The sequence below is a fragment of the Pseudophryne corroboree genome, chromosome 3 (assembly GCF_028390025.1).
Source record: "Pseudophryne corroboree isolate aPseCor3 chromosome 3, aPseCor3.hap2, whole genome shotgun sequence".
In the NCBI taxonomy this organism is placed as follows: domain Eukaryota; kingdom Metazoa; phylum Chordata; class Amphibia; order Anura; family Myobatrachidae; genus Pseudophryne; species Pseudophryne corroboree.
In genome coordinates, this window is record NC_086446.1 from 426,095,039 (window position 1) to 426,119,689 (window position 24,651).

The window sequence follows — 24,651 nt, forward strand, 5'->3', positions numbered from 1 at the left end:
TCTTACCTAGGATAAGTATACAGGTTCATTTTATTGATTTATAAATTCGCCAGTATTATCTTCTGTTAATACTAAATACAGAAGTATGTTGACAGATTCATTTATTATGAGTAAAAAGCATACAAAATTCTCACTGACGTACAGCCAATGGGCAAAAAAATACTCTTGGTTTCGCAATGGTGCACACGTACACTCAACTCTCAGCATATGCAGCCCAGAAATGCCTATGGGGGAATGCAAGTAGCCGCGTTACTTCATTGCAGGCAAATTGATCCCCCGGTGTCACGATCCGGGTATCTGGACGCCATTTCTTACCCATCAGATGCCTCCTAAGGCTGGCTCAGCGCTCCAGGACCGGATCCCATCTGTTATCCTAATGTTCACATTCCTGCATCCTCTCCTGTCTCTCTGAGACGCTGTCACAGTAACGCCTTATTACATCTGGCATGGCGTCTCCCGCGGCCTCCGCCCTTCGGATTGAGCAATGCTCCAGCTGTCTTCCAGCATTTTGTCAATGAGATCTTCAGAGACATTCTATACCGTCATGTCGTGGTCTATCTAGACGATATCCTCATTTTTGCCAACGATTTAGAGGAACATCGTTTTTGGGTTAAAGAGGTTCTGTCCCGTCTCCGTGTCAATCATCTCTATTGCAAATTAGAAAAATGCGTCTTTGAAGTCAAGTCCATTCCGTTTCTAGGGTACATTGTGTCCGGTTCCGGACTAGAGATGGATCCTGAGAAACTACAAGCAATCCAAAATTGGCCGGTACCCTTAACCCTCAAAGGGGTCCAGAGGTTCTTAGGGTTCGCCAACTATTACCGAAAGTTTATACGAGACTTTTCCACCATTGTGGCGCCTATTACTGCTTTCACTAAGAAGGGTGCTAACCCGTCCAAGTGGTCTGAAGAAGCCATGCAAGCATTTCATCTTTTAAAACAAAGGTTCATCTCTGCGCCTGTTCTGAAACAGCCTGACATCGACTCTCCTTTCATCTTAGAGGTGGATGCCTCCTCCGTTGGAGTAGGAGCGGTGTTATCTCAGAGGGCTAAAGATGGCCATTTACACCCTTGCAGTTTCTTCTCCCGGAAGTTCTCCCCAGCTGAGCGCAACTATGCCATTGGCGACCAGGAGTTGCTAGCCATCAAGCTCGCTCTAGAAGAGTGGAGGTATCTGTTGGAGGGAGCTTCTCATTCAATCACCATACTTACAGACCACAAGAACCTTTTATACCTAAAGGGCGCACAATGTCTCAACCCTCGTCAGGCCAGATGGGCACTTTTCTTTTCCAGGTTCGACTTTAAACTCCAGTTCTGTCCGGGCTCTCAGAATCGCAAGGCCGATGCCCTTTCCCGCTCATGGGAGCAAGAAAATGAGTCAGAGTCTTCAGACAAGCATCCTATTATAAATCCGTTGGCATTCTCCACGGTAGGGATGGACTCTACGCCCCCATCAGGGAAAAGCTTTGTGAAGCCGATGCTAAGGAAGAAGCTCATGCATTGGGCCCATGCTTCCCGTTTTGCCGGACATACAGGTATCCAAAAAACCCTGGAGTTTATCTCTAGGTCCTATTGGTGGCCAACTCTGAAAAAGGACGTCTTGGAGTTTATTGCATCTTGCCCAAAGTGTGCCCAACATAAAGTATCCCGCCAGTCGCCTGCGGGGCAACTGGTTCCACTATCCGTTCCCCGTCGACCATGGACCCACTTGTCGATGGATTTCATTACAGACTTACCCATGTGCAACAAGTTCAATACCATCTGGGTGGTAGTTGACCGGTTCACCAAGATGGCACACTTCATTCCTCTCACCGGTCTTCCGTCAGCTTCCAAGTTGGCTCAAGTATTCATACAAGAGATCTTCCGACTCCACGGTCTTCCTGAAGAAATTATCTCAGATCGAGGAGTTCAATTCACAGCCAAATTCTGGCGAAGTTTATGTCAAGTCCTCCAAGTCAAGCTAAAGTTTTCCACGGCTTACCATCCTCAGACCAATGGTCAAACCGAGAGGGTGACTCAGGACTTGGAGGCCTTCCTCCGCATCTATGTGTCCTCCTCTCAAGATGACTGGGTTCAATTACTTCCCTGGGCCGAGTTCTGTCATAACAACCAGTATCATTCTTCATCTGCTTCAACACCATTCTTCACTAACTTTGGATTCCACCCTAAAGTTCCTGAGTTCCAACCGCTTCCAGCAACTTCTGTTCCCGCAGTGGATATCACCTTGCATCAGTTTGCCAATATCTGGAAGAGCGTACGATCAGCTCTGCTCAAGGCATCGTTCAGGTACAAGAAGTTTGCGGATAAGAAGCGTCGAGCAGTTCCTGCTCTCAAGGTGGGTGATCGGGTATGGTTATCCACGAAGAATTTGAGGTTAAGAGTTCCCAGTATGAAGTTTGCACCTCGCTATATCGGTCCTTTCAAGATTGAACAAGTCATCAATCCTGTTGCTTACAGACTCCAGTTGCCTCCCTTCTTAAAAATACCCAGGACATTCCATGTTTCCCTGTTGAAACCGCTGATCTTGAATCGGTTTCATTCCTCACTTCCTCCAACTCCGAAAGTCCAAACTCAACGAGGCGTTGAGTATGAAGTGGCCAAGATCCTGGACTCACGTCACCGTTACGGTCAACTACAGTATCTTATTGACTGGAAGGGTTACGGCCCTGAGGAACGTTCATGGACCAATGCTTCTGATGTCCATGCTCCTGCCTTGGTCCGGAGATTCCATTCCAAGTTTCCTCAAAAGCCAAAGAAGTGTCCTGGGGCCACTCCTAAAGGGGGGGGTGCTGTCACGATCCGGGTATCTGGACGCCATTTCTTACCCATCAGATGCCTCCTAAGGCTGGCTCAGCGCTCCAGGACCGGATCCCATCTGTTATCCTAATGTTCACATTCCTGCATCCTCTCCTGTCTCTCTGAGACGCTGTCACAGTAACGCCTTATTACATCTGGCATGGCGTCTCCCGCGGCCTCCGCCGCCGTCCCTGAGCTTCTGCATGCAGAGTGTCAGAGTGGCGATTACGTCAGCCGCGGCCTCCGCTGTGTCCGCGTGGTTGGATGTGCACTTGTCAGCCTGGCGTCTCCTGTCTCCAGTGGCCGGCGCCGCCATTACTGTTTTCATTACCACATGGATTACAAACCAAACTTCCCTCCAAGTGTCTGCATGGGCGCAGCCATCTTGGATTCTGTCAGCTGATCATTTCCTCCAATCTGTTGTCAGTATTGTTAATCTGCATAATTGCCTAGCCAATCCCTTCCTTGCTGCAGGTATAAATACACTGTGCCTGAGCAAGGAAGGCGTCAGTGCTTTGGTTGTCAAACCTAGTTCCTGTTTGTCTCTCTCCTGTGATTGTCTTCCAGGTTCCAGCTCCTGTCTCAAGACTTCCACCATAGAGACCCGCACCAGCATTCCACCTGCGGTGTAGCCTGACTCTCCAACCCATTGTGGATTCATCTGTTTCCAGCTACAGCTTCCCTTAAAGGGCCGGTGTCCTTTCTACACTTTACCACTCTCCACCGGTATTATTATTTCTCCGCTCTCAAGTTCTACATTTCAGTTCATATTTCATCGCTCCCAAGTTCATTTATGATTTAACTGGTTCCAGCCAGTATCCACTCCGTGCTAACAACAGTCTGGTTCCAGCCAGTATCCACAGCAGCTGTTTTATCTTCAGCAACCCAGCTTTTCCTGGAACACCAGCTGGCACAATCCTGGGTTATCTCCATTGCTACAGTCAGGCCTGGTAAGGACTTTCCATCTAGAAGATCATAAGAACTATCTCACACTACCAGTGCCCTGTGGCTCCTGCCATCCTGTAGTACCCAGGAACTGTATTTATTCTTTGCTGACTTTTACGTTTTCTTTTACTGCTGCTGTGTTGCGGAGTTGTCATAATAAACATCATTGACTTTTATCCAAGTTGTCGTGGTCACGCCTTCGGGCAGTTATTATTCATGTTACTTACATGTCCAGGGGTCTGATACAACCTCCCAGGTTCCGGTACATCTCAGCCCCTACAACTGAGGCTGCCTCCCGTCAGCTCAGGCCCTCAGTTGTGACACCCGGTAGTGAGCCCGCTGACAGCACTTATTGGGGGATTTTCTTTACGCGTCTGAACGAGAGAAAAATCCCCTATAACTAGGGTGGTTAATGGGTGCCGCGACCCGACTGTTGAGCAGAAAGCTCAGGCAAGAGGACTCTAATGGGGTGGACATGGAAGTGGTAGAAGAGTTTATAGAGTATTTTTTTTATTTTAACCTCTATCATATTATTATTATTATTATTATTATTATTATTATTATCATCCTTTATTTATATAGCGCCACAAGAGTTCCGCAGCGCCCGATGACAGAGTACATATGCACATAATCAAAACAGGAAAACAGCGACTTACAGTTGAAGACAAGACAAGTACAGGGTAACTAAGCATAACTACACCAGTAGACGACATAGAGATAAGTTTCAAGGTGGCCAAAAAACTGCAGGATTTGGGCAGCTGAGGATTATTAAAGTGAGAAATGGATGAGCACATGAGGGAACAGGGCCCTACTCGTGAGAGCTTACATTCTATCTGTCTAGATTGCTTAGATTTTAAGCACAGATCACTCGTGTGTCCCCCAACAGCGATAACGATGCGCGGCCCCGCACATCACTATCGCCGGAGCTAGATTGGCCTGCATGCACCTGCTGGGTGAAATGAGCGGCCCCCCGTCCTCCCCCGCATCGCTCAGCACACATTGCGCTGTGCTGAGCGGCGGGAGAGATGTGTGCTGAGCGGTTCGCTCAGCACACATCTCTCCCGTGTATATGGGCCTTAATAGGAGGGGCAGACAGACAGGGGTGACACAGATGAGGTAGACCGAACGTGAGACAGAGGGTTAGGATGAGATTTGGCTGATCATACAGCCCAGTCATAAAATTCTAGGGAGCGCCAGGAAAGGAGATCTGATTTTGTTTTGGCAAACAAACCAGATAAATTCCCTTGAGCAGGAACATATAATATATAGATCCCAAGGTGCTTTAATTTTGTCTTCTGCCACTTAAAATTATATTGGGAGGTGATCTTGGGCGCATCATGAAGGGAGACATTCAGTAAAACAGCCTTCTATTTCGTAGCGTTACTTTTAAAGGCAACCATAGTGATCCATTTGCTTAAACAAGAGGGGAGAGAGATTCTGGGTTGTTAAAGGGTAAGCAGGATATTGTTAAAACAGATTTCTATGGCTACACTGCTTTGATGTGTGGTGCGGTGAGGTGAGGTAGAGCCTTTCCTGTCATACTCCAGTATATGCCAGAGTTTTGACCATATACTGTATAAAGTATATGAAAAATAGAAAGAAAATATTATAAATATCTTCTATGTATTATTCTAGTAATTTTTATAGTCAAAACTATGCAGTAAAAAGTCTATGGTAGATGAGGCAGTGCCTCCCCTGCCTACCTTTTCCTCACATCTCTAATAAAAACTCACCAAATTTCTAGCAGTATACTGCTGCACCTGTGTATAATATCCACATGCACCCTTGTGCTCATATATTGTGTGTAACTCTGGCTCTGGTACTAGCCAGTGCCTCCTCAGCCATTTACTTCACTGGCCTTCACTTCTACTGGACACACATTTCTTCAAATTTACAGAAGCCCTGTCATTGAACTGTTTGCAGTTACCTAACAGTCAACCCTGTTATTACCATACTGTAACAAACGACAGTGCTTATGAATAAATTGTTGTTTCTGCTAATCGTGTGTGTACTTTTATCTAACCTGTGGATTTACAGTGGCTGTGATTAGCTCCAGTCCCCTCCTGTCTCGCAGCTCCTCTGTAAGGGGGCGTTGCATGTCTGAGCAGGCAGGTAAGTGCAACTTGACACCTGTTAAGAAGGAAGCAAATATTTTTTAAAAGGTACATGGAAGAGTGTCCTGGCAGGAAGAAGAGTAACTCGACTTCCTTCGTTATCACCAACTTCTAGCCCAGCGGTGCCAGGCATTGCAGCTAGTAAATATATTATATGTATCTCCTATATAACTAAAGTCTAATGTTAACCTCTATGGGGGAGAATTAAAACCTGCCTAAAACTTTTGCACAGTAGTGTGTGTGTGTGTGTGTGTGTGTGTGTATATATATGTGTGTGTGTGTGTGTGTGTGTGTGTGTGTGTGTGTGTGTGTATATCTATCTATCTATCTATCTATCTATATATATATAACATCTAAAAAAATATAGAATCAGGTGCGCTCAGTAAATCACAACAAGGATCAGTCTCTTCCACTTTAAAACCTTAAAGTCACTACTCCTATAAAAAATAGGGAGTGAATGCACTAGTGTTCCTTTCTTTATAGAACCGCTGCTCCCCACCGTCACATATAGCCCGGAATTCCACGGGAGAAGGACATCTAAAGAAAAAGACAGAGGGGGCGCTCCATAGTGCAGTAAAGTTTAATTCATAAAAGCACAGAACTCTTGTTAAAATCACAACGTTATTGCTCGTACTGAAACAACCTCCGCTGTGGGCTTAATACCACATGATTAAAAACATAAATATCCCCAACCGTACTGCAAACCTCCGGTAATCATCCAGGACAGGACCTCAAACTCGTGCCACTGGACCGCCACCGACAGTCGCCGCACGCCGGGACACCGTCACTCGCCGATACCAGGGAAAGCAGGATGGGGCTCGATCGCACACGTCAGCAGGCCACGACCCTACGCGTTTCGTCACAGACTTCGTCAGAGGGCTGGCTGCTGTCCGTGTGCTCATCCTTTTACAACCGGCTACCGCCAATCAGCTACTTAATTCCACTTTCATCATTTACATATTTACAATGTATCCGTGGTGGACTTATTATACCAATGTGTTTAATAACGCATAACTGACTTCATTCCCAAAAAATAGCAATTTAAATGCATAAATAAAGCTTTTTATCCTTTTTTTTCTTACATATAAGAAGAAACCATTTAAAAGGCAATCATTAGTTTTTACCTCGGCATTCCAGCCCACACCTGATTAATCTAACCAGGCCAGTACACATATATTTCTAAAAAGACTTTCATTTGGCAAAAATAGCTACATTAGTAGCCTCTAAAACCAGTCTAGCATGGATACATTTTACACATAAAAACACTGCATCATATATTGTTACATTCTATCACCATCTTAATACAGCTTCTGTTTAAAGCAATTTTGTTGGTAGTTATATACTATTCATAGCGTTTTTTTGTGGAAATGAAAAATAATAAATAAAATGTCAGAATTAAACATGAACAAATATAAAATTGAGGAAAAAAAGGAATATGTTATACATGAAATTATATTCACATATTTCAATCTTATCAATTCCTAACATATATAGACAGTATGATATAGAGATGGCCAAACATTTTTATATATATGCCACCAAAAAACAAGAGGAATAGGAAGTAAAAGCACCAACAAACCATAAACACGAAAGGTGCTATCTTTCCTCAATGTCTGGAATTAAATATACAGACAGCATGATATAAAGATGACCAAACATCCTTACATCTATACCACCAAAAAACGAGAAAGATAAGACATAAAGATAGGAAATAAAAGCACCAGCAAACCATAACCACAAAGGGTACTATCTTTCCTCAATGAATGGAGTGAGCTCATAATTTTCATTTAACCCTTTTGGTATTAAAGTATCTAGTGTTACTATCCAATAGGTTTCTCTTTTAATCAATTTCCTATCCCGATTCCCTCCTCTTTGATCCTGCAACACTTGCTCAATCCCTTTAAACTTCAAACCCTTAGGGTCACTATTATGACACATTTGAAAGTCTGGGAACACTATGATTTGTAACACCATTTTTAATATTTCTTAAATGTTCTAGGATCCTGATTTTTAATGACCTTTTTGTTTTACCTATGTACTTTAGCCTACAAGGGCAAGTAAGCATATAGATAATATATGAAGAATTGCAATTAATAAAGGATGTAATCGGGTGTTGTTTATTAGTCAAGTTTTCTTCAAAATATTTTGCACCCTTTTCTCCCTGTGGACATACTTTACAAGATTCACAAGGAAAGAATCCCTTGATATTCCCAAACATTTTGTTCTTATTTTGCTCATTAACTTCTGGTAACTTTTGTAAACAACTTTTTGAAACCATACTTTTTATTGTCTTTGCCTTCCTATATACAACAGTGGGTCTATCCGGAAGGGATTTCCCCAGCACAGGGTCCATTTGCAAAATATGCCACATTTTCTATCTGTTTATTTGCATCATTATACTGAGTGCTAAAAGGACAAATTACTTTAGAGTCATCACTTCCCCATTTCTTTTTTTGCTTATATACCAATAATTCATATCTAGTTCTACTTCTAGCCTTACACCTTGCTCTTTCTACCAATTCACCTGGATATCCTCGTTCATTAAATCTCTCTGTGTATATATTCGACTGTTCTTCATATTTCTCTATCCTACCCTTTGTGGTTATGGTTTGCTGGTGCTTTTATTTCCTATTTTTATGTCTTATCTTTCTCGTTTTTTGGTGGTATAGATGTAAGGTTGTTTGGTCATCTTTATATCATGCTGTCTGTATATTTAATTCCAGACATTGAGGAAAGATAGCACCTTTCGTGTTTATAGTTTGTTGTTGGTGCTTTTACTTCCTATTCCTCTTGTTTTTTGGTGGCATATATATAAAAATGTTTGGCCATCTCTATATCATACTGTCTATATATGTTAGGAATTGATAAGATTGAAATATGTGAATATAATTTCATGTATAACATATTCCTTTTTTCCTCAGTTTTATATTTGTTCATGTTTAATTCTGACATTTTATTTATTATTTTTTCATTTCCACAAAAAACGCTATGAATAGTATATAACTACCAACAAAATTGCTTTAAACAGAAGCGGTATTAAGATGGTGATAGAATGTAACAATATATGATGCAGTGTTTTTATGTGTAAAATGTATCCATGCTAGACTGGTTTTAGAGGCTACTAATGTAGCTATTTTTGCCAAATGAAAGTCTTTTTAGAAATATGTGTGTACTGGCCTGGTTAGATTAATCAGGTGTGGGCTGGAATGCTGAGGTAAAAACTAATGATTGCCTTTTAAATGGTTTCTTCTTATATGTAAGAAAAAAAGGATAAAAAGCTTTATTTATGCATTTAAATTGCTATTTTTTGGGAATGAAGTCATGTATGCGTTATTAAACACATTGGTATAATAAGTCCACCACGGATACATTGTAAATATGTAAATGATGAAAGTGGAATTAAGTAGCTGATTGGCGGTAGCCGGTTGTAAAAGGATGAGCACACGGACAGCAGGACAGCCCTCTGACGAAGTCTGTGACGAAACGCGTAGGGTCGTGGCCTGCTGACGTGTGCGATCGAGCCCCCTCCTGCTTTCCCTGGTATCGGCGAGTGACGGTGTCCCGGCGTGCGGCGACTGTTGATGGCGGTCCAGCGGCACGAGTTTGAGGTCCTGTCCTGGATGATTACCGGAGGTTTGCAGTACGGCTGGGGATATTTATGTTTTAAATCATGTGGTATTAAGCCCACAGCGGAGGTTGTTTTGGTATGAGCAATAACGTTGTGATTTTAACAAGAGTTCTGTGCTTTTATGAATTAAACTTTACTGCACTATGGAGCGCCCTCTCTGTCTTTTTCTTTAGATATAGATATATATATATATATATATATATATATATTAGGATTTTAATACCTACCGGTAAATCCTTTTCTCCTAGTCCGTAGAGGATGCTGGGTCCACTTCAGTACCATGGGTTATAGATGGTTCCGCAGGAGCCATGGGCACTTCAAGACTTTTCAAGGGTGTGAACTGGCTCCTCCCTCTATGCCCCTCCTCCAGACCTCAGTTATAGGAACTGTGCCCAGGGAGACGGACATTTCGAGGAAAGGATTTACTTTTATACTAATGGTGAGATTCATACCAGCTCACACCTCAACCATGCCGCACAACATGGCAACATGACACACGCAACATGCTGAAAACAAATTAAACACAACTTGTGTAACTATAAAGAACAAAACTGCAGGTAAAGTACGCACTGGGGCGGGTGCCCAGCATCCTCTACGGACTAGGAGAAAAGGATTTGCCGGCAGGTATTAAAATCCTATTTTCTCATACCTCCTAGAGGATGCTGGGGTCCACTTCAGTACCATGGGGTTATACCAAAGCTCCAGTACGGGTGGGAGAGTGCGGATGACTCTGCAGCACCGATTGACCAAACTTGAGGTCCTCATCGGCCAAAGTGTCAAACTTATAAAATTTAGCAAATGTGTTTGACCCTGACCAAGTAGCTGCTCGGCAAAGTTGTAAAGCCGAGACGCCCCGGGCAGCCACCCAGGATGAGCCCACCTTCCTAGTAGAATGGGCCTTCACCGACTTCGGTATCGGCAATCCTGCCGTAGAATGAGCGTGCTGAATCGTACCTCTGATCTAGTGCGCAATAGTCTGCTTAGAAGCAGGACACCCAATCTTGTTGGGAGCATACAGGACAAACAGAGCCTCTGTTTTCCATATCCGAGCTGTTCTTGCGACATAAATCTTCAAAGCTCTAACCACATCTAGAGACTTTGACTCAGTGAAAGTGTCAGTAGCCACTGGCACCACAATAGGTTGGTTTATGTGGAAAGATGAAACCACCTTTGGAAGAAAATGTTGTTGAGTTCTCAACTCTGCCCTATCTTCATGGAAGATCAGGTAAGGGCTTCTTGTGAGACAAGGTCCCCAACTCAGACACCCGCCTTGCGGATGCCAAGGCCAAAAGCATCACCACTTTCCAAGTGAGAAACTTCAATTCTATCTCCTGCAGAAGTTCAAACCAATCCGATTGAAGGAACTGCAACACCACATTAAGGTCCCATGGTGCCACTGGAGGCACAAATGGAGGCTGGATGTGCAGAACCCCTTTCACGAAGGTCTGAACTTCTGGAAAGGAGGCCAATTGTTTTTGAAAGAAAACTGATAAGGCCGAAATCTGGACCTTGATTGACCCCAATCTAAGGCCCGCATCCACACCAGCCTGCAGAAAATGGAGAAAACATCCCAACTCAAACTCTTCCGTAGGAGCCTTCTTGGATTCACACCAAGACACATATTTTCTCCAAATACGGTGGTAATGTTTAGATGTTACACCTTTCCTGGCCTGAATAAGAGTGGGGATGACTTCCTTGGGAATACCCTTTCGGGCTAGGATCCGGCGCTCAACAGCCATGCCGTCAAACGTAGCCGCGGTAAGTCTTGATACACACACGGCCCCTGCTGCAGCAGGTCCTCGCGAGGAGGAAGAGGCCGAGGATATTCTATGAGCAACTCCTGAAGATCTGGATACCAAGCCCTCCTTGGCCAGTCTGGGGCAATGAAGATTGCTCGAACTCTTGTTCTTCTTATTATTTTGAGAACTTTTGGAATCAGTGGAAGTGGAGGGAAAACATATACCGACCGAAACACCCACTGGGTCACCAGTGCATCAACTGCTATTGCTTGAGGGTCTCTCGACCGGGAACAATATCTCTGAAGCCATCATGTCTACTTGAGGAACTCCCCAAAGACTTGTCACCTCTGCGAAGACTTCTTGGTGGAGGCCCCACTCTCCTGGATGGAGATCTCGTCTGCTGAGGAAGTCTGCTTCCCAGTTGTCCACTCCCGGAATGAAAATTGCTGACAGAGCTCTTACATGCCTTTCTGCCCAGAGGAGAATCCTTGTCATCTCTGCCATTGCTGCTCTGCTTTTCATTCCGCCTTGCCTGTTTATGTACGCGACTGCTGTTACATTGTCCGACTGGATCTGCACGGGATGATCTTGAAGAAGATGTACCGCTTGTAGAAGGCCATTGTAAATGGCTCTCAATTCCAGAACGTTTATGTGAAGGCAGGCTTCCTGACTTGACCATTTTCCTTGGAAGCTTTCCCCCTGTGTGACAGCTACCCAGCCTCAGAGACTTGCATCCGTGGTTACCAGGACCCAGTCCTGAATCCCGAACCTGCGGCACTCTAGTAGGTGAGAACTGTGTAGCCACCACAGGAGCGAAATCCTGGCTTTGGATGACAGGATTTTCTTCCGGTGCATGTGTAGGTGGGATCCGGACCACTTGTCCAACAGGTCCCACTGGAATACTCTGGTATGAAATCGGCCAAACTGTATGGCCTCGTAGGCCGCTACCATTTTCACCAACAACCGAATGCATTGATGGATCGACACGCTTGTTGGTTTCAATATTTGTTTTACCATTTTCTGGATTTCCAGAGCCTTTTCCACTGGAAGAAATACTTTCTGTACTTCTGTGTCCAGAATCAACCCTAAAAAGGACAATCTTGTCGTTGGTTCCAACTGCGACTTTGGAAAATTCATTACCAAATAATATACAGGTAATTTACAAGAAAAATAAGACTTTAAAAACGATATTAGCACAGAGTCACCTTAGAACAAACAAAGTTAATACCGAGCTTTCAGATCACAGCTGGCTAGTGCAGAGACCATGTGGTTTCTATAGATGTGGCAAGACAAGATGCACTATGTGTTCTCACATGCCTAGAAAAACCACATCGATAAATTTACCTTTGACCAATGAAGAGTACACACTGCAATCTTTTATGAATTGTGACTCAAAATTCGTCATCTATCTTCTTAAATGTGGCTGTGGTCTATGCTACGTCGGAAGAACTACGAGATCTCTCCATACTAGGTTCATGGAACACCGTTGTAATATCATGAAAAACTGTAATACACACAGTGTATCACGGCATTTCAATGAAATACATTCTAATGATCCGAGTAGCCTTACCATAGTGTCTTTGGAATCGGTTGCACCAACGGCCAGGGGTGGTGACCGCTTTAATAAATGATGTACTAGAGAGATATACTGGATGTTGAAGTGTAATTCTTTACATCCTGATGGACTCAACGAAGCTATAGAACTCAACTCAGTGATCTAGATCAAACAGTCTATTCCTTTTATTATTCCCCTTCTTTTTTTTTTTTTTCTTTCTATCATTATCAAACTAGAGGTTATGTTTATGGATCTCAATTTGATCTTTTTATTTGTCAAAAGAATATTTCTTCTCAATGCACTATATGGATAATGTCAACTTCAATATATTTCTGTGTCTTATTCCCTCCTTACCCTTATCATTGTTATCATATCCCCATCTATCTCTGGTGGGGCATTTTGAGGATACTACGTAATTTAATACCATACTCAAAGATCAACACAGTGGAGTTACTTAATATCTTTATATCTCACAGGTTGTTATAATTGAGATATTAGCTTGTGATTAACACATGTATATATTATATGTATTGCTCATTTATTATTGACCAATCTAAGAGTACCGATTTTCCATATTTCTATATATATATGGACACACTTTTATCCTTTTCATGTAGATAAACAATGGTGTATGTATTGTATAAAGTTTTACACTTGTGTATATATATATATACGCTTACATAATGATCTGATAATATCTAAAATCTAGAGGAATCTCTTTATTTATCTATTGAGTGTTGGGCTGACGTGCACGCGCTGGCCTTGGTTTGACTGCGTTTGTTGTTGTGCCCGCGGCCGCGTTGCCATGGTGCGGCGTCCGGATGCCGGTCACGTGCTAAGTCACGTGGATCGGCGCTATGGGCCGCGCGGTGGGGGGGGGCATGGCCGTGGGTGCATCCTGGCGAGTGCGGTTCCGCCCATGGCTGGCGCTAGCGCTTCCGCCCTACCCTCTGTAAATTCAGGTCAGACTGGTCATCTGACCTGAATACACTAATGAGAATGATATAATCGGGTCATGTGACGATGTAGGGTCACATGACCAGACCTTATGAATTTTATCAAACAAAGTATGCATTTTTTAATGAATTTTAGATTTCGTTTTGATATATTATATGCATCTACATGTGAGACCAATTCTAATGTGAATCTTGGCCCTCATTCCGAGTTGTTCGCTCGGTAAAAATCTTCGCATCGCAGCGATTTTCCGCTTAATGCGCATGCGCAATGTCCGCACTGCGACTGCGCCAAGTAAATTTGCTATGTAGTTAGGATTTTTACTCACGGCTTTTTAATCGTTCTGGCGATCGTAATGTGATTGACAGGAAATGGGTGTTACTGGGCGGAAACAAGCCGTTTTATGGGCGTGTGGGAAAAAACGCTACCGTTTCCGGAAAAAACGCAGGAGTGGCCGGAGAAACGGGGGAGTGTCTGGGCGAACGCTGGGTGTGTTTGTGACGTCAAACCAGGAACGACAAGCACTGAACTGATCGCAGATGCCGAGTAAGTCTGAAGCTACTCAGAAACTGCTACGAGGTGTGTAATCGCAATATTGCGAATACATCGTTCGCAATTTTAAGATGCTAAGATTCACTCCCAGTAGGCGGCGGCTTAGCATGAGCAAATCTGCTAAAATTCACTTGCGAGCGAACAACTCGGAATGAGGGCCATGATACACTTTTTACACACTTATTTGGACGGTTAGGTTTGTTGAATTAATTGAATTCCAGATGTCTTGAATTTTATTAATTGCTTAGGGTTTATAAGGAGTCCTGGGTCAGACTCCATCATTCACTCCTGAGGAAGCTGGCTGTCAACACCAGCGAAACGCATTGAGACGAGATTGTTGGACACTTCTAAAAAAAAAACTCAGCATCACTGGAGACATTCTTCAATTCTACCCAGACGGCACCAATTGGACAGTTTTCCCTTGGACATCACCACCTGTGGAGGAACTGGAGGTATCCCTATTTGCATGAAAAAGCTTGCACTGTTGTGCTTAAAAGGGACTTACTGAACTCCATCATCCTACTATTCTTCAATTTGTCAGTGTGGACTTAATTCCGGAGGGAGTCCTAGCTGGGGTATGATTTATTTCTCCTGAGGGAATAAGTGAATGTGTCATGACCCATGAAATTTTATTTTATTTTATTATGTTCTTATATATCTGTGAAAGACATCTGTGTTTTTAGACATTGTTCTGATTAAATATATAATATATTCATCATTTTTTCAACTTAAACCTACCGTCCTTTTTTAGACTCCATATTATTAATTATACTATATATTTATTAAATAAAGCTGGGTGATATACCCCTATGAGCAACAGAGCGCTGGTGAATCCTGTTTTTTTCTGTATCTACATTGTTTTGGGGATTTACCATCCCCCACACCAGTGGCTTTTGACAGCGCACCCCATCAACTTCTTTTGTACGTGTTGTTGGAGTATTGACAGGGAGAGTGCGATGTCCTGCACCAACTGTTCCCTGGATCTCGCTTTATCAGGAGATCGTCCAGATAAGGAATTATATTGACTCCTTTTTGACGAAGGAGGACCATCATCTCCGCCATCACCTTGGTGAATACCCTCGGTGCCATGGAGAGACCGAATGGCAACGTCTGGAACTGGTAATGGCAATCCTGTACTGCGAATCTCAGATAAGCTTGGTGAGGAGGATAAATGGGAACATGCAAGTAAGCATCCTTTATGTCTACTGACACCATGAAGTCCCTCTCCTCCAGACTGGAAACCACTGCCCTCAAGGATTCCATCTTGAACTTGAACCTTTTCAGGTAGAGATTCAGATTTTTCAGGTTTAAAATCGGTCTCACCGAGCCGTCTGGCTTCGGAACTACAAAGAGTCTTCAATAAAAACCTTCTCCTTGTTGTGACAAGGGTACCAGGACAGTGACCTGATCCTGACATCATTTTTGAATTGCCGTTGTTACTGCTTCTCTTTCTGGAAGAGAAGCTGGCAAGGTCGATTTGAAAAATCGGCATGGGGGAACATCTTGAAACTCCAGTTTGTACCCATGGGACACTATTTGTAAAACCCATGGGTCCAGGCCAGATTGAATCCAACTTTGACTGAAAAGCTTCAGACGTGCTCCCACCTGAGCGGACTCCCGCAAGGGAGCCCCAGCGTCATGCTGCAGATTTGGCAGAAGTAGGGGTTGACTTCTGCTCCTGGGATCCTGGAGACGCTGAGGATTTCTTTCCTTTTCCCCTTCCCCTACCTGCAAAGAAGGGGGAACCTTTGGCCTTTTTGTATTTGTTGGGCCGAAAGGACTGCATGTGAGAGTGATGTGTCTTTTTCACCGGTGCCAGAGCATAAGGCAAGAATGTCGACTTACCTGCGGTAGCCGCCGAGACTAACGCATCCAGCCCATCACCAAATAAGGCCTCACCTTTATACGGGAGAGCCTCCATATTTCTTTTGGAATCTGCATCAGCATTCCACTGGCGAATCCACAACGCCCTCCGAGCCGATACTGCCATGGTAGCGGCTGTTGAACCCAAGAGTCCAATATCCTTCATAGCTTCCAGCATGTATGCGGCAGCTTCTTTGATATTACCTAACGTTAGGAGTATCTCGTCTCTATCAATCGTGTCAATTTCCGATGACAAGTTATCTGACCATTTTTCAATAGCACGACTCACCCACGCGCAAGCAATGGTGGGCCCGAGCAGCGTACCATTGGCCACATAAATAGATTTTAACGTAGTCTCCAATTTGCGGTCTGCCGGCTCCTTTAGTGAAGCCGTCCCAGGTGCAGGGAGAATCACCTTTTTTGTTAACCTTGACAGTGCACTGTCTAACACCGGGGGTGACTCCCATCTTTTTCTGTCCTCTAAAGGAAAAGGATAAGCAATCAGAATCCTTTTGGGAATATGAAATTTCTTTTCAGGATTCACCCACACTCCCTCAAAAAGAGTATTTAGCTCTTGGGAAGGAGGGAAAGTTACCTTACATTTCTTTTCCTTATAGAAATAAGCCTTCTCCTGAGGTACAGAAGGGGCTTCCGTAACTTCTAAAACCTCCTTTATAGCAACAATTATATATTGTATGTTTTTTGCCAATTTATGATCTATCTCCCTGGAGTCACTATCGCCGACACAAGAATCAGAGTCCGTGTTGGTATCAGTATGTACAATGTTTGCAAACGGTCTCTTATGTGACCCAGAGGGGTCGCCTGCGGATGAGACAGCAGAACCCTGAAAAATCACATATTCAACTGATTTTCTCCAGCTTTCTGCATGAGACTCAGACTTATCTAATCTCCTACTGATATGATTCACACTATCACGTATTTCTTTCACCCATTCAGGCTTATGGTGTGCCGGCAGCGCCACCACATTACAACTCTGTTTCCCTAAAATGTCTCCCTAAGGGGAAGAACTCTCTGCCTCAGACATGTCACACACGTGCACAAACACACCACATACACTCTGGGACTTATAGGGGACAGACCCACAGTAAAATCTGTCAGAAGGACACAGATAGGAGCAGCCAGTTCACAAACCCAGAGCCAGTAACACAATGTCTGTGAAACATAAAATGCCCACTGACATACAGCGCTTTTTTATCATGTAAATACACAATGTAAAGCACCAATTTCACTGTGCCCCCCCCCCCCCTGTTTTGCACCCTGATACTTGTATTCAGTAGTGGAGGAGGACCAGCGTTGTCTCTGCAGCCTGAGGAGAGAGAAAATAGCGCTGAGCAGTGTGCTGGCTGACTGAGGAGGAAGCTCCGCCCACGCAATGGTGCATTTCTCCTCAGAGATTCTGACACTATTATTTATACTGGCGGGGTAGGGCTTTGCCTCGGCATCTTATGCCCCCTTTTCACCAGTTTTAAAAGGTTTCATGCTGCCCAGGGCAACCCCCCACCCCACGCCCTGCACCCTGCAGTGCCTGTGTTGTGTGGGCAGTATGGCGCGCTGCAATCCCGCCAGCCGCGCGGTACCATTAGCCGTCACCTTAATTGAAGATCTGTCTTCTAACACTCACCTATCTTCTGACTTCTGGCTCTGCAAGGGGGGTGACGGCGTGCTGTGGGAGTGAGCATCTAGGCACAGCTAGCATTCAGTACCCTTCAGGAGCTAATGGTGTCCTGTCAGCCAGAAGCAGAGATGAAACTTTTCAGGAAGTTGGTTCCTACTTCTGCCCCCTTAGTCTTACGAAGCAGGGAGACTGTGCCAGCAGCTCTCCCTGAAAATAAAAAACCTAAGTCTTTTCAGAGAAACTCAGTAGAGCTCCCCTGGAGTGCATCCAGTCTGCCTGGGCACATTTCTAAAACTGAGGTAAGGAGGAGGGGCATAGAGGGAGGAGCCAGTTCACACCCTTGAAAAGTCTTAACGTGCCCATGGCTCCTGCGGAACCGTCTATACCCCATGGTACTGAAGTGGACCCCAGCATCCTCTAGGACGTATGAGAAATATATATATATATATATATATATATATATATAGTCACGGTTAAGAGCAATAGTTCATAGCAAAGCACGACACTCCAGGATTTTTAAAGCAGTATGTATTGAAGATTAATACATCTTACCCAATGAGGCAATGATATGCACCAGGACAATGCAGCATTTCGGAGTCACACTGGACCCCTTCTTCAGGACAATAGATGGGTGTACAAGACGTGAAAACACTAAAACAAACAAACATGAACACCTTCTTACATTTTAAAGCCCATCAAACACTGCGAGAGAGCCCGCGCCGGAGACCGGGGGTGTGCAACCGCGAACCTGGAAGTCGCGGCAAGATGACATTATCGCATGCTGCCGGTTACCATGACAACCCGGCAACTGTCCTCAGACTCCGGTCCCTGGCTTACAATCACAGTCAAACAAAACAGTAACACAAATAGATAAATAAACAAAGCCCTCCAGACTCACATACACGTGAGCTCACTGTATCCATAATAGCCACTAATAATGATATATAGCAATAGAACACCATAATCTGTTATAAAGCACAAAGGTGCCATAAAGTGATTTAACTCATTATGATCAATATATGAAACTGGGAGCAGGTTAAAACATTTAAGACATTTAAGACAGAACATGGCAGTATAGCAAAAATGCAATTTATTGCAGACCTATAACACTAAAAAAATTAATATCTATCCTACATTCTTTAATCTTAGCAGAGCAGAACAATCAAAACATATTCCAATTAATTTTTTCATTAAGACCATTAGGCTGTAAAGAATTCCAAAGTAACAAAAAACCAAGTGGCGCTTGACAATCAGATAATGAGAAACATTTATTAAATGTAAATAAAATACAATACAGCAACCTCCCGGGGGTGTGATACAATGTTAAAACATCACAATAATGTTGATAAACAATATAATATGGCTAAACACCTGATATATGATTTTAGCACCAATTAAAAACAAATAATGGAGATTCGATTACCAATATTACCAAGAGGGTCCCGGATTGTGCAGAGTTCAATGTGTACACTAAAATGTAAAGCTGCAAGGTGATTTCCAAATGGATAACTCACAGTTGTGTGCTTAAAGAATTTTGCATATGGCACAAATTGAATACGTTATTCAGCTAGTATGAACGAATGAAATGATGAATGGAAATACATGCACCTGTTGACGCTGGGCAGGAGCTTTCGATGCCTGCTCCCTGGTGCTATCCCGTTGGCCAGGGAAATGTTGAACACCAGAGCCTCGGCGATGAATGAAGAACGGTGCTGCTGAGGGAGATTGAAGTACACAGCGGTACTGATCCTCACGGAGTGACCTGTGTTCCTTAACGCGTTTCAACGCCAGCAGGGCGTCTTTCTCAAAAGGCAGGTTCTATTGCTATATATCATTATTAGTGGCCATTATGGATACAGTGAGCCCACGTGTATGTGAGTCTGGAGGGCTTTGTTTATCTATCTATCTATCTATCTATCCTACATCCTTTAATCTTAGCAGAGCGGAACAATCAAAACATATTCCAATACATTTTTTCATTTAGACCATTAGGTTGTAAAGAATTCATCTTTTAGATCCAGCGTGATTCAAGTCTGTGTAGGGCCTTAACCCTATCACCACCTCGCGGAGAAGGTGGTACATGGTCAATAATTTGATATTTCAAAACAGATAACGGGTGAGAGAGCGCACGAAAATGTCTGGCCACCGGTTGGTCAGTATCCTTCCCTTTTATTGCCAAATTGATAGATTAACGATGTAATCCCATCCTCTCCCTGAACGTCCGACTTGTTAACCCAACATGCAGAAGGTTACAAGGGCATCTGATACAGTAGATGACGAACTTCGTGGTACACTTTACCACATGATGAATGTTGTATTTATGCTTAGTAACAGGATGGATAAATGAGGAACCTGTAACTAAATGCCCACAGGTGGTACATGAAGGGCACTGATAGCAGCCCGGACGTTTAGTGTGTCCAAACAAGCCAGGGTTGGGTGAATAATTGGTGATGTCAGTTTTGACCAACTGATCTCTCAAGCTTAATCCCCTCTTGTAGCACGTCATGATCCGGGACTTATGAAACCCTGGCATATTTTTATCGGTACTGACGATAGGACATAGCGCTTTAGTAGTCTAGGGATAATAGGACTTGCTGTTGTAAATTGAGTAGTCCAGATAAATCTTTGTGTAGGATCTGGCTTCTTTGCAGGACCATTTAATAAGACATCACAGTCCAACTGCATAACTTTATTCTTTGTTTAGTCAAGATGTTTCCAACTATTATCCCTTAACCTTGAATTTGTCAACCACAACATCAAGCACCTCGTACAGATGCTCGCGATTGCTGGTGATATGAGCAATGCGTAGCATCTGTGAATATGGTAGTCCATTTTTCAAAGACGTCAGGTGATGGCTGCTAGCCTCTAGTAAAGTGTTACGGTCCATGGGTTTGTAAAATGCAGATGATTCCAATCTTCCTGCAGTTAGGTCTACCATTACATCCAGATAGTTAATTTGTTGATGACTATAAGCATAAGTGAATTTGATTGGCGTGGGCAACTTGTTGATCAAATCCATCATGATACACAGGGAGTTTACCCCCCTCCGCAGAGGAGGAACAAGTCATCTATATACCGTATGAACCAGATGATGTTCTGCTTATAAGTAGGTTCATCAAAGAAAAATTTCTGTTCCTGCTGGAACATATATACGTTTGCGTAGGCCGGGGCCACGCTACTGCCCATGGCACAGCCAGCTAGTTGTAAATAGAATGCCCCATCAAACAAGAGATAATTTCTTGTAAGCACTAAGCGAAGAAGCTGTAAAAATAAGGCTTTATAAAAACAGAAATCTTTCTCTAGGTTAGTAATGAATAATTCCATCGCTTGTAATCCCTCCAAGCACAAGCCAACAAGGAGGGGCAGACAAAATGAGAGGATCTTCAAAAGCAGTGGCATCAAGGAAGAACAAGATTGATCTTTAATTTATCATCTAGGCAACTGACTGCAGTTGAGGAATCTGTATTAAATAAAGGACTCTCATTCGTACCTACTAACCATCAAAATATGTTTGAATGGCAATCAGACCTGCACCATCTTGGGCGAACATTACGGCTAAAGGAATTCTTCCAGCACCAACCAAACACGATTCACAACGATCCGTTTAATGGAGTGTTACATAAACACAACAAAATGATTCTGTGACAAGATACACCGCCACTCCAAAAAAAAATAATCAAAATTTATCCATGGCACAAAAACAAGCCATTAAAGATCTTAGGCAGGATTCCAGTATTGTTATTCGGCCTGCGGATAAGGGTGGGGGTGTGGTGATTCAAGATCTGAGCCAATATAAAATGGAAATTGTACGCTAACTGTCATGTAGGGACACTTATCAGAAACTTGAGGGTGATCCTACAACTCGTTTTCAACAGGAGTTAGTATTCTGAAATTGTCTGTTTCAAGCAATATGATTGATGAAAAGACCTTCAAAGCTCTAACCCCTGAACACCCGATTACTCCATACTCCATGCTTTTATACACTGCCTAAAATGCACAAAAGTTTGACCAACCCCCCTGGGAGACCCATTGTCTCTGCCAGGGGTTCACTATACCAGCCGGTGGCAGAGATGCTAGATTCACTACTACAACCACATGTGACCAACAGGGTGACTTACTTAAAGGACACTACCACATTCTTACAAAAATTGCAGAATTTGAGAATTTGGATGAAGGCACATTACTTTGTACCATGGATGTATCATCCCTATATACGTCTATACCCCATGAGGAGGGATTACAAGCAATGGAATTATTCATTACTAACCTAGATAAAGATTTCTGTTTTAATAAAGCCTTATTTTTACAGCTTCTTTGCATAGTGCTGACAAGAAATTATTTCTTGTTTGACAGAGCATTCTATTTACAACTAGCTGGCTGTGCCATGGGCAGTAGCGTGTCCCCGGCCTACGCAAAAGTATATATGTTTCAGCAGGAACAGAATTTTTTTTTTAAGAACCTACTTATAAGCAGAACATCATCTGGTTCATACGGTATATAGATGACTTGTTCCTCCTCTGGGGAGGGGGGTAAACTCCCTGTGTATCATTATGGATTCGATCATTGCCCACACCAATTAAATTCACTTATGCTTATAGTCATCAACAAGTTAACTATCAGGATGTAATGGTACACCTAACTGCAGGAAGATTTGAATCATCTGCATTTTACAAACCCACGGACTGTAACACTTTACTAGAGGCTAGCAGCCATCACCTGACGACTTTGAAAAATGACTACCATATTCACAGATGCTACACATTGGTCATATCACCAGCAATCGCGAGCATCTGTCCGAGGCGCTTGGTGTTGTGGTTGACAAGTTCAAGGTTAGGGGATATAGTTGGAAACATCTTGACTAAACAAAGAATAAAGTTACGCAGATGAACCGTGATGTCTAATTAAATGGTCCTGCAAGGAAGCCAAATCCTACACAAAGATTTATCTGGACTACTAAATTTACAACAGCAAGTCCTATTACCCTAGAGCTACTAAAGCACTATGGCCTATCGTCAATACAGATAAATATCTGCCAGGGTTTCATAAGTCCCGGATCATGATGTGCTACAAGAGGGGATTAAGCTTGAGAGATCAGCTGGTCAAAACTGACATCACCAATTATTCACCAAACCCTGGCTTGTTTGGACACACTAAAACGTCCGGGCTGCTATCGATGCCCTTCATGTACCACCTGTGGGCATTTAGGGGGAGATGTACTAAGCAGTGATAAAAGTGGAGAAGTGAGCCAGTGGAGAAGTTGCCCGTGGCAACCAATCAGCATTGACGTAACATTTATAATTCGCATACTATAAAAGTATACAGAGCAGCTGATTGGTTGCCATGGGCAACTTCTCCACTGGCTTACTTCTCCACTTTTATTACTGCTTAGTACATGTCCCCCTTAGTTACAGGTTCTTCATTCATCCATCCAGTTACTAAGCATAAATACGACATTCGTCATGTGGTAACGTGTACCACGAAGTTCTTCATCTACCTTATCACATGCCCTTGTAAACTCCTGTATGTTGGGTTAACTAGTCGGACGTTCAGGGAAAGGATGGGATTACATCGTTCATCTATCAATTTGGCAATAAAAGTGAAGGATACTGACCTACCGGTGGCCAGACATTTTCGAGCGCTCTCTCACCCATTATCTGTTTTTAAATATCAAATCATTGACCATGTACCACCTTTTCCGCGAGGTGGTGATAGGGTTAAGGCCCTACACAGACTCGAATCACGCTGGATCTACAAGTTGAATTCTTTACAGGCTAATGGTCTTAATGAAAAAATGTATTGGAATATGTTTTGATTGTTCCGCTCTTCTAAGATTAAAGGATGTAGGATAGATATTAATTTTTTTTGTGTTATAGGTCTGCAATAAATTGCGTTTTTGCTATACTGCCAGGTTCTGTCTTAAATGTCTTAAATGTTTTTACCTGTTTACGGTGTCATATATTGGTCATAATGAGTTAAATCACTTTATGGCACCTTTGTGCTTTATAACAGATTATGGTGTTCTATTGCTATATATCATAATTAGTGGCCATTATGGATACAGTGAGCTCACGTGTATGTGAGTCTGGAGGGCTTTGTTTATTTATCTATTTGTGTTACTGTTTTGTTTAACTGTTGTTGTGGCCCGGGACCGGAGTTTGAGGACAGTTGCCAGGTTGTCATGGTAACCGGCAGCGTGCGATGGTATCATCTTGCCGCGACTTCCGGCTTCGCAGTTGTACACCCCCGGTCTCCGGCGCGGGCTCTCTCGCAGTGTTTGATGGGCTTTAAAATGTAAGAAGGTGTTCATGTTTGTTTGTTTTAGTGTTTTCACGTCTTGTACACCCATCTATTGTCCTGAAGAAGGGGTCCAGTGTGACTCCGAAATGCTGCATTGACCTAGTGCATATCATTGCCTCATTGGGTGAGATGTATTAATCTTCAATACAAACTGTTTTAAAAATCCTGGAGTGCCGTGCTTTGCTTTGAACTATTGGGGGTCATTCCGAGTTGTTCGCTCGTTGCCGATTTTCGCTATGCTGCGATTTGTTGCTAAATGCGCATGTGCATGGTACGCAGCGTGCATGTGCTTAGTTATTTAACTAAAAACTTAGCAGTTTTACTGTGGATCCTGCGGCGCTTTTCAGTCGCACTGCTGATCGGTGAGTGATTGACAGGAAAGGGGCGTTTCTGGGTGGTAACTGAGCGTTTTCCGGGAGTGTGCTAAAAAACGCAGGCGTGTCAGGTAAAAATGCGGGAGTGTCTGGAGAAACGGGGGAGTGGCTGGCCGAATGCAGGGCGTGTTTGTGACGTCAAACCAGGAACTAAATGGACCGAGCTGATCGCAATCTAGGAGTAGGTCTGGAGCTACTC

The 24,651-nt window shown here is 43.3% G+C and overlaps 1 protein-coding gene across 5 annotated transcripts in view; it reads right to left on the reverse strand.

Annotated features, from left to right (window-relative positions):
- Positions 1-24,651, reverse strand: part of L3MBTL1 (L3MBTL histone methyl-lysine binding protein 1) — a 151,797-nt gene that overhangs the window by 125,786 nt on the left and 1,360 nt on the right. For all 5 annotated transcript variants that reach the window (XM_063960300.1, XM_063960297.1, XM_063960298.1 and 2 more), the window contains exon 3: positions 5,764-5,870. In XM_063960300.1, the coding sequence (XP_063816370.1) occupies positions 5,764-5,870 (107 nt within the window). The remainder of the gene's footprint in view (positions 1-5,763; positions 5,871-24,651) is intronic.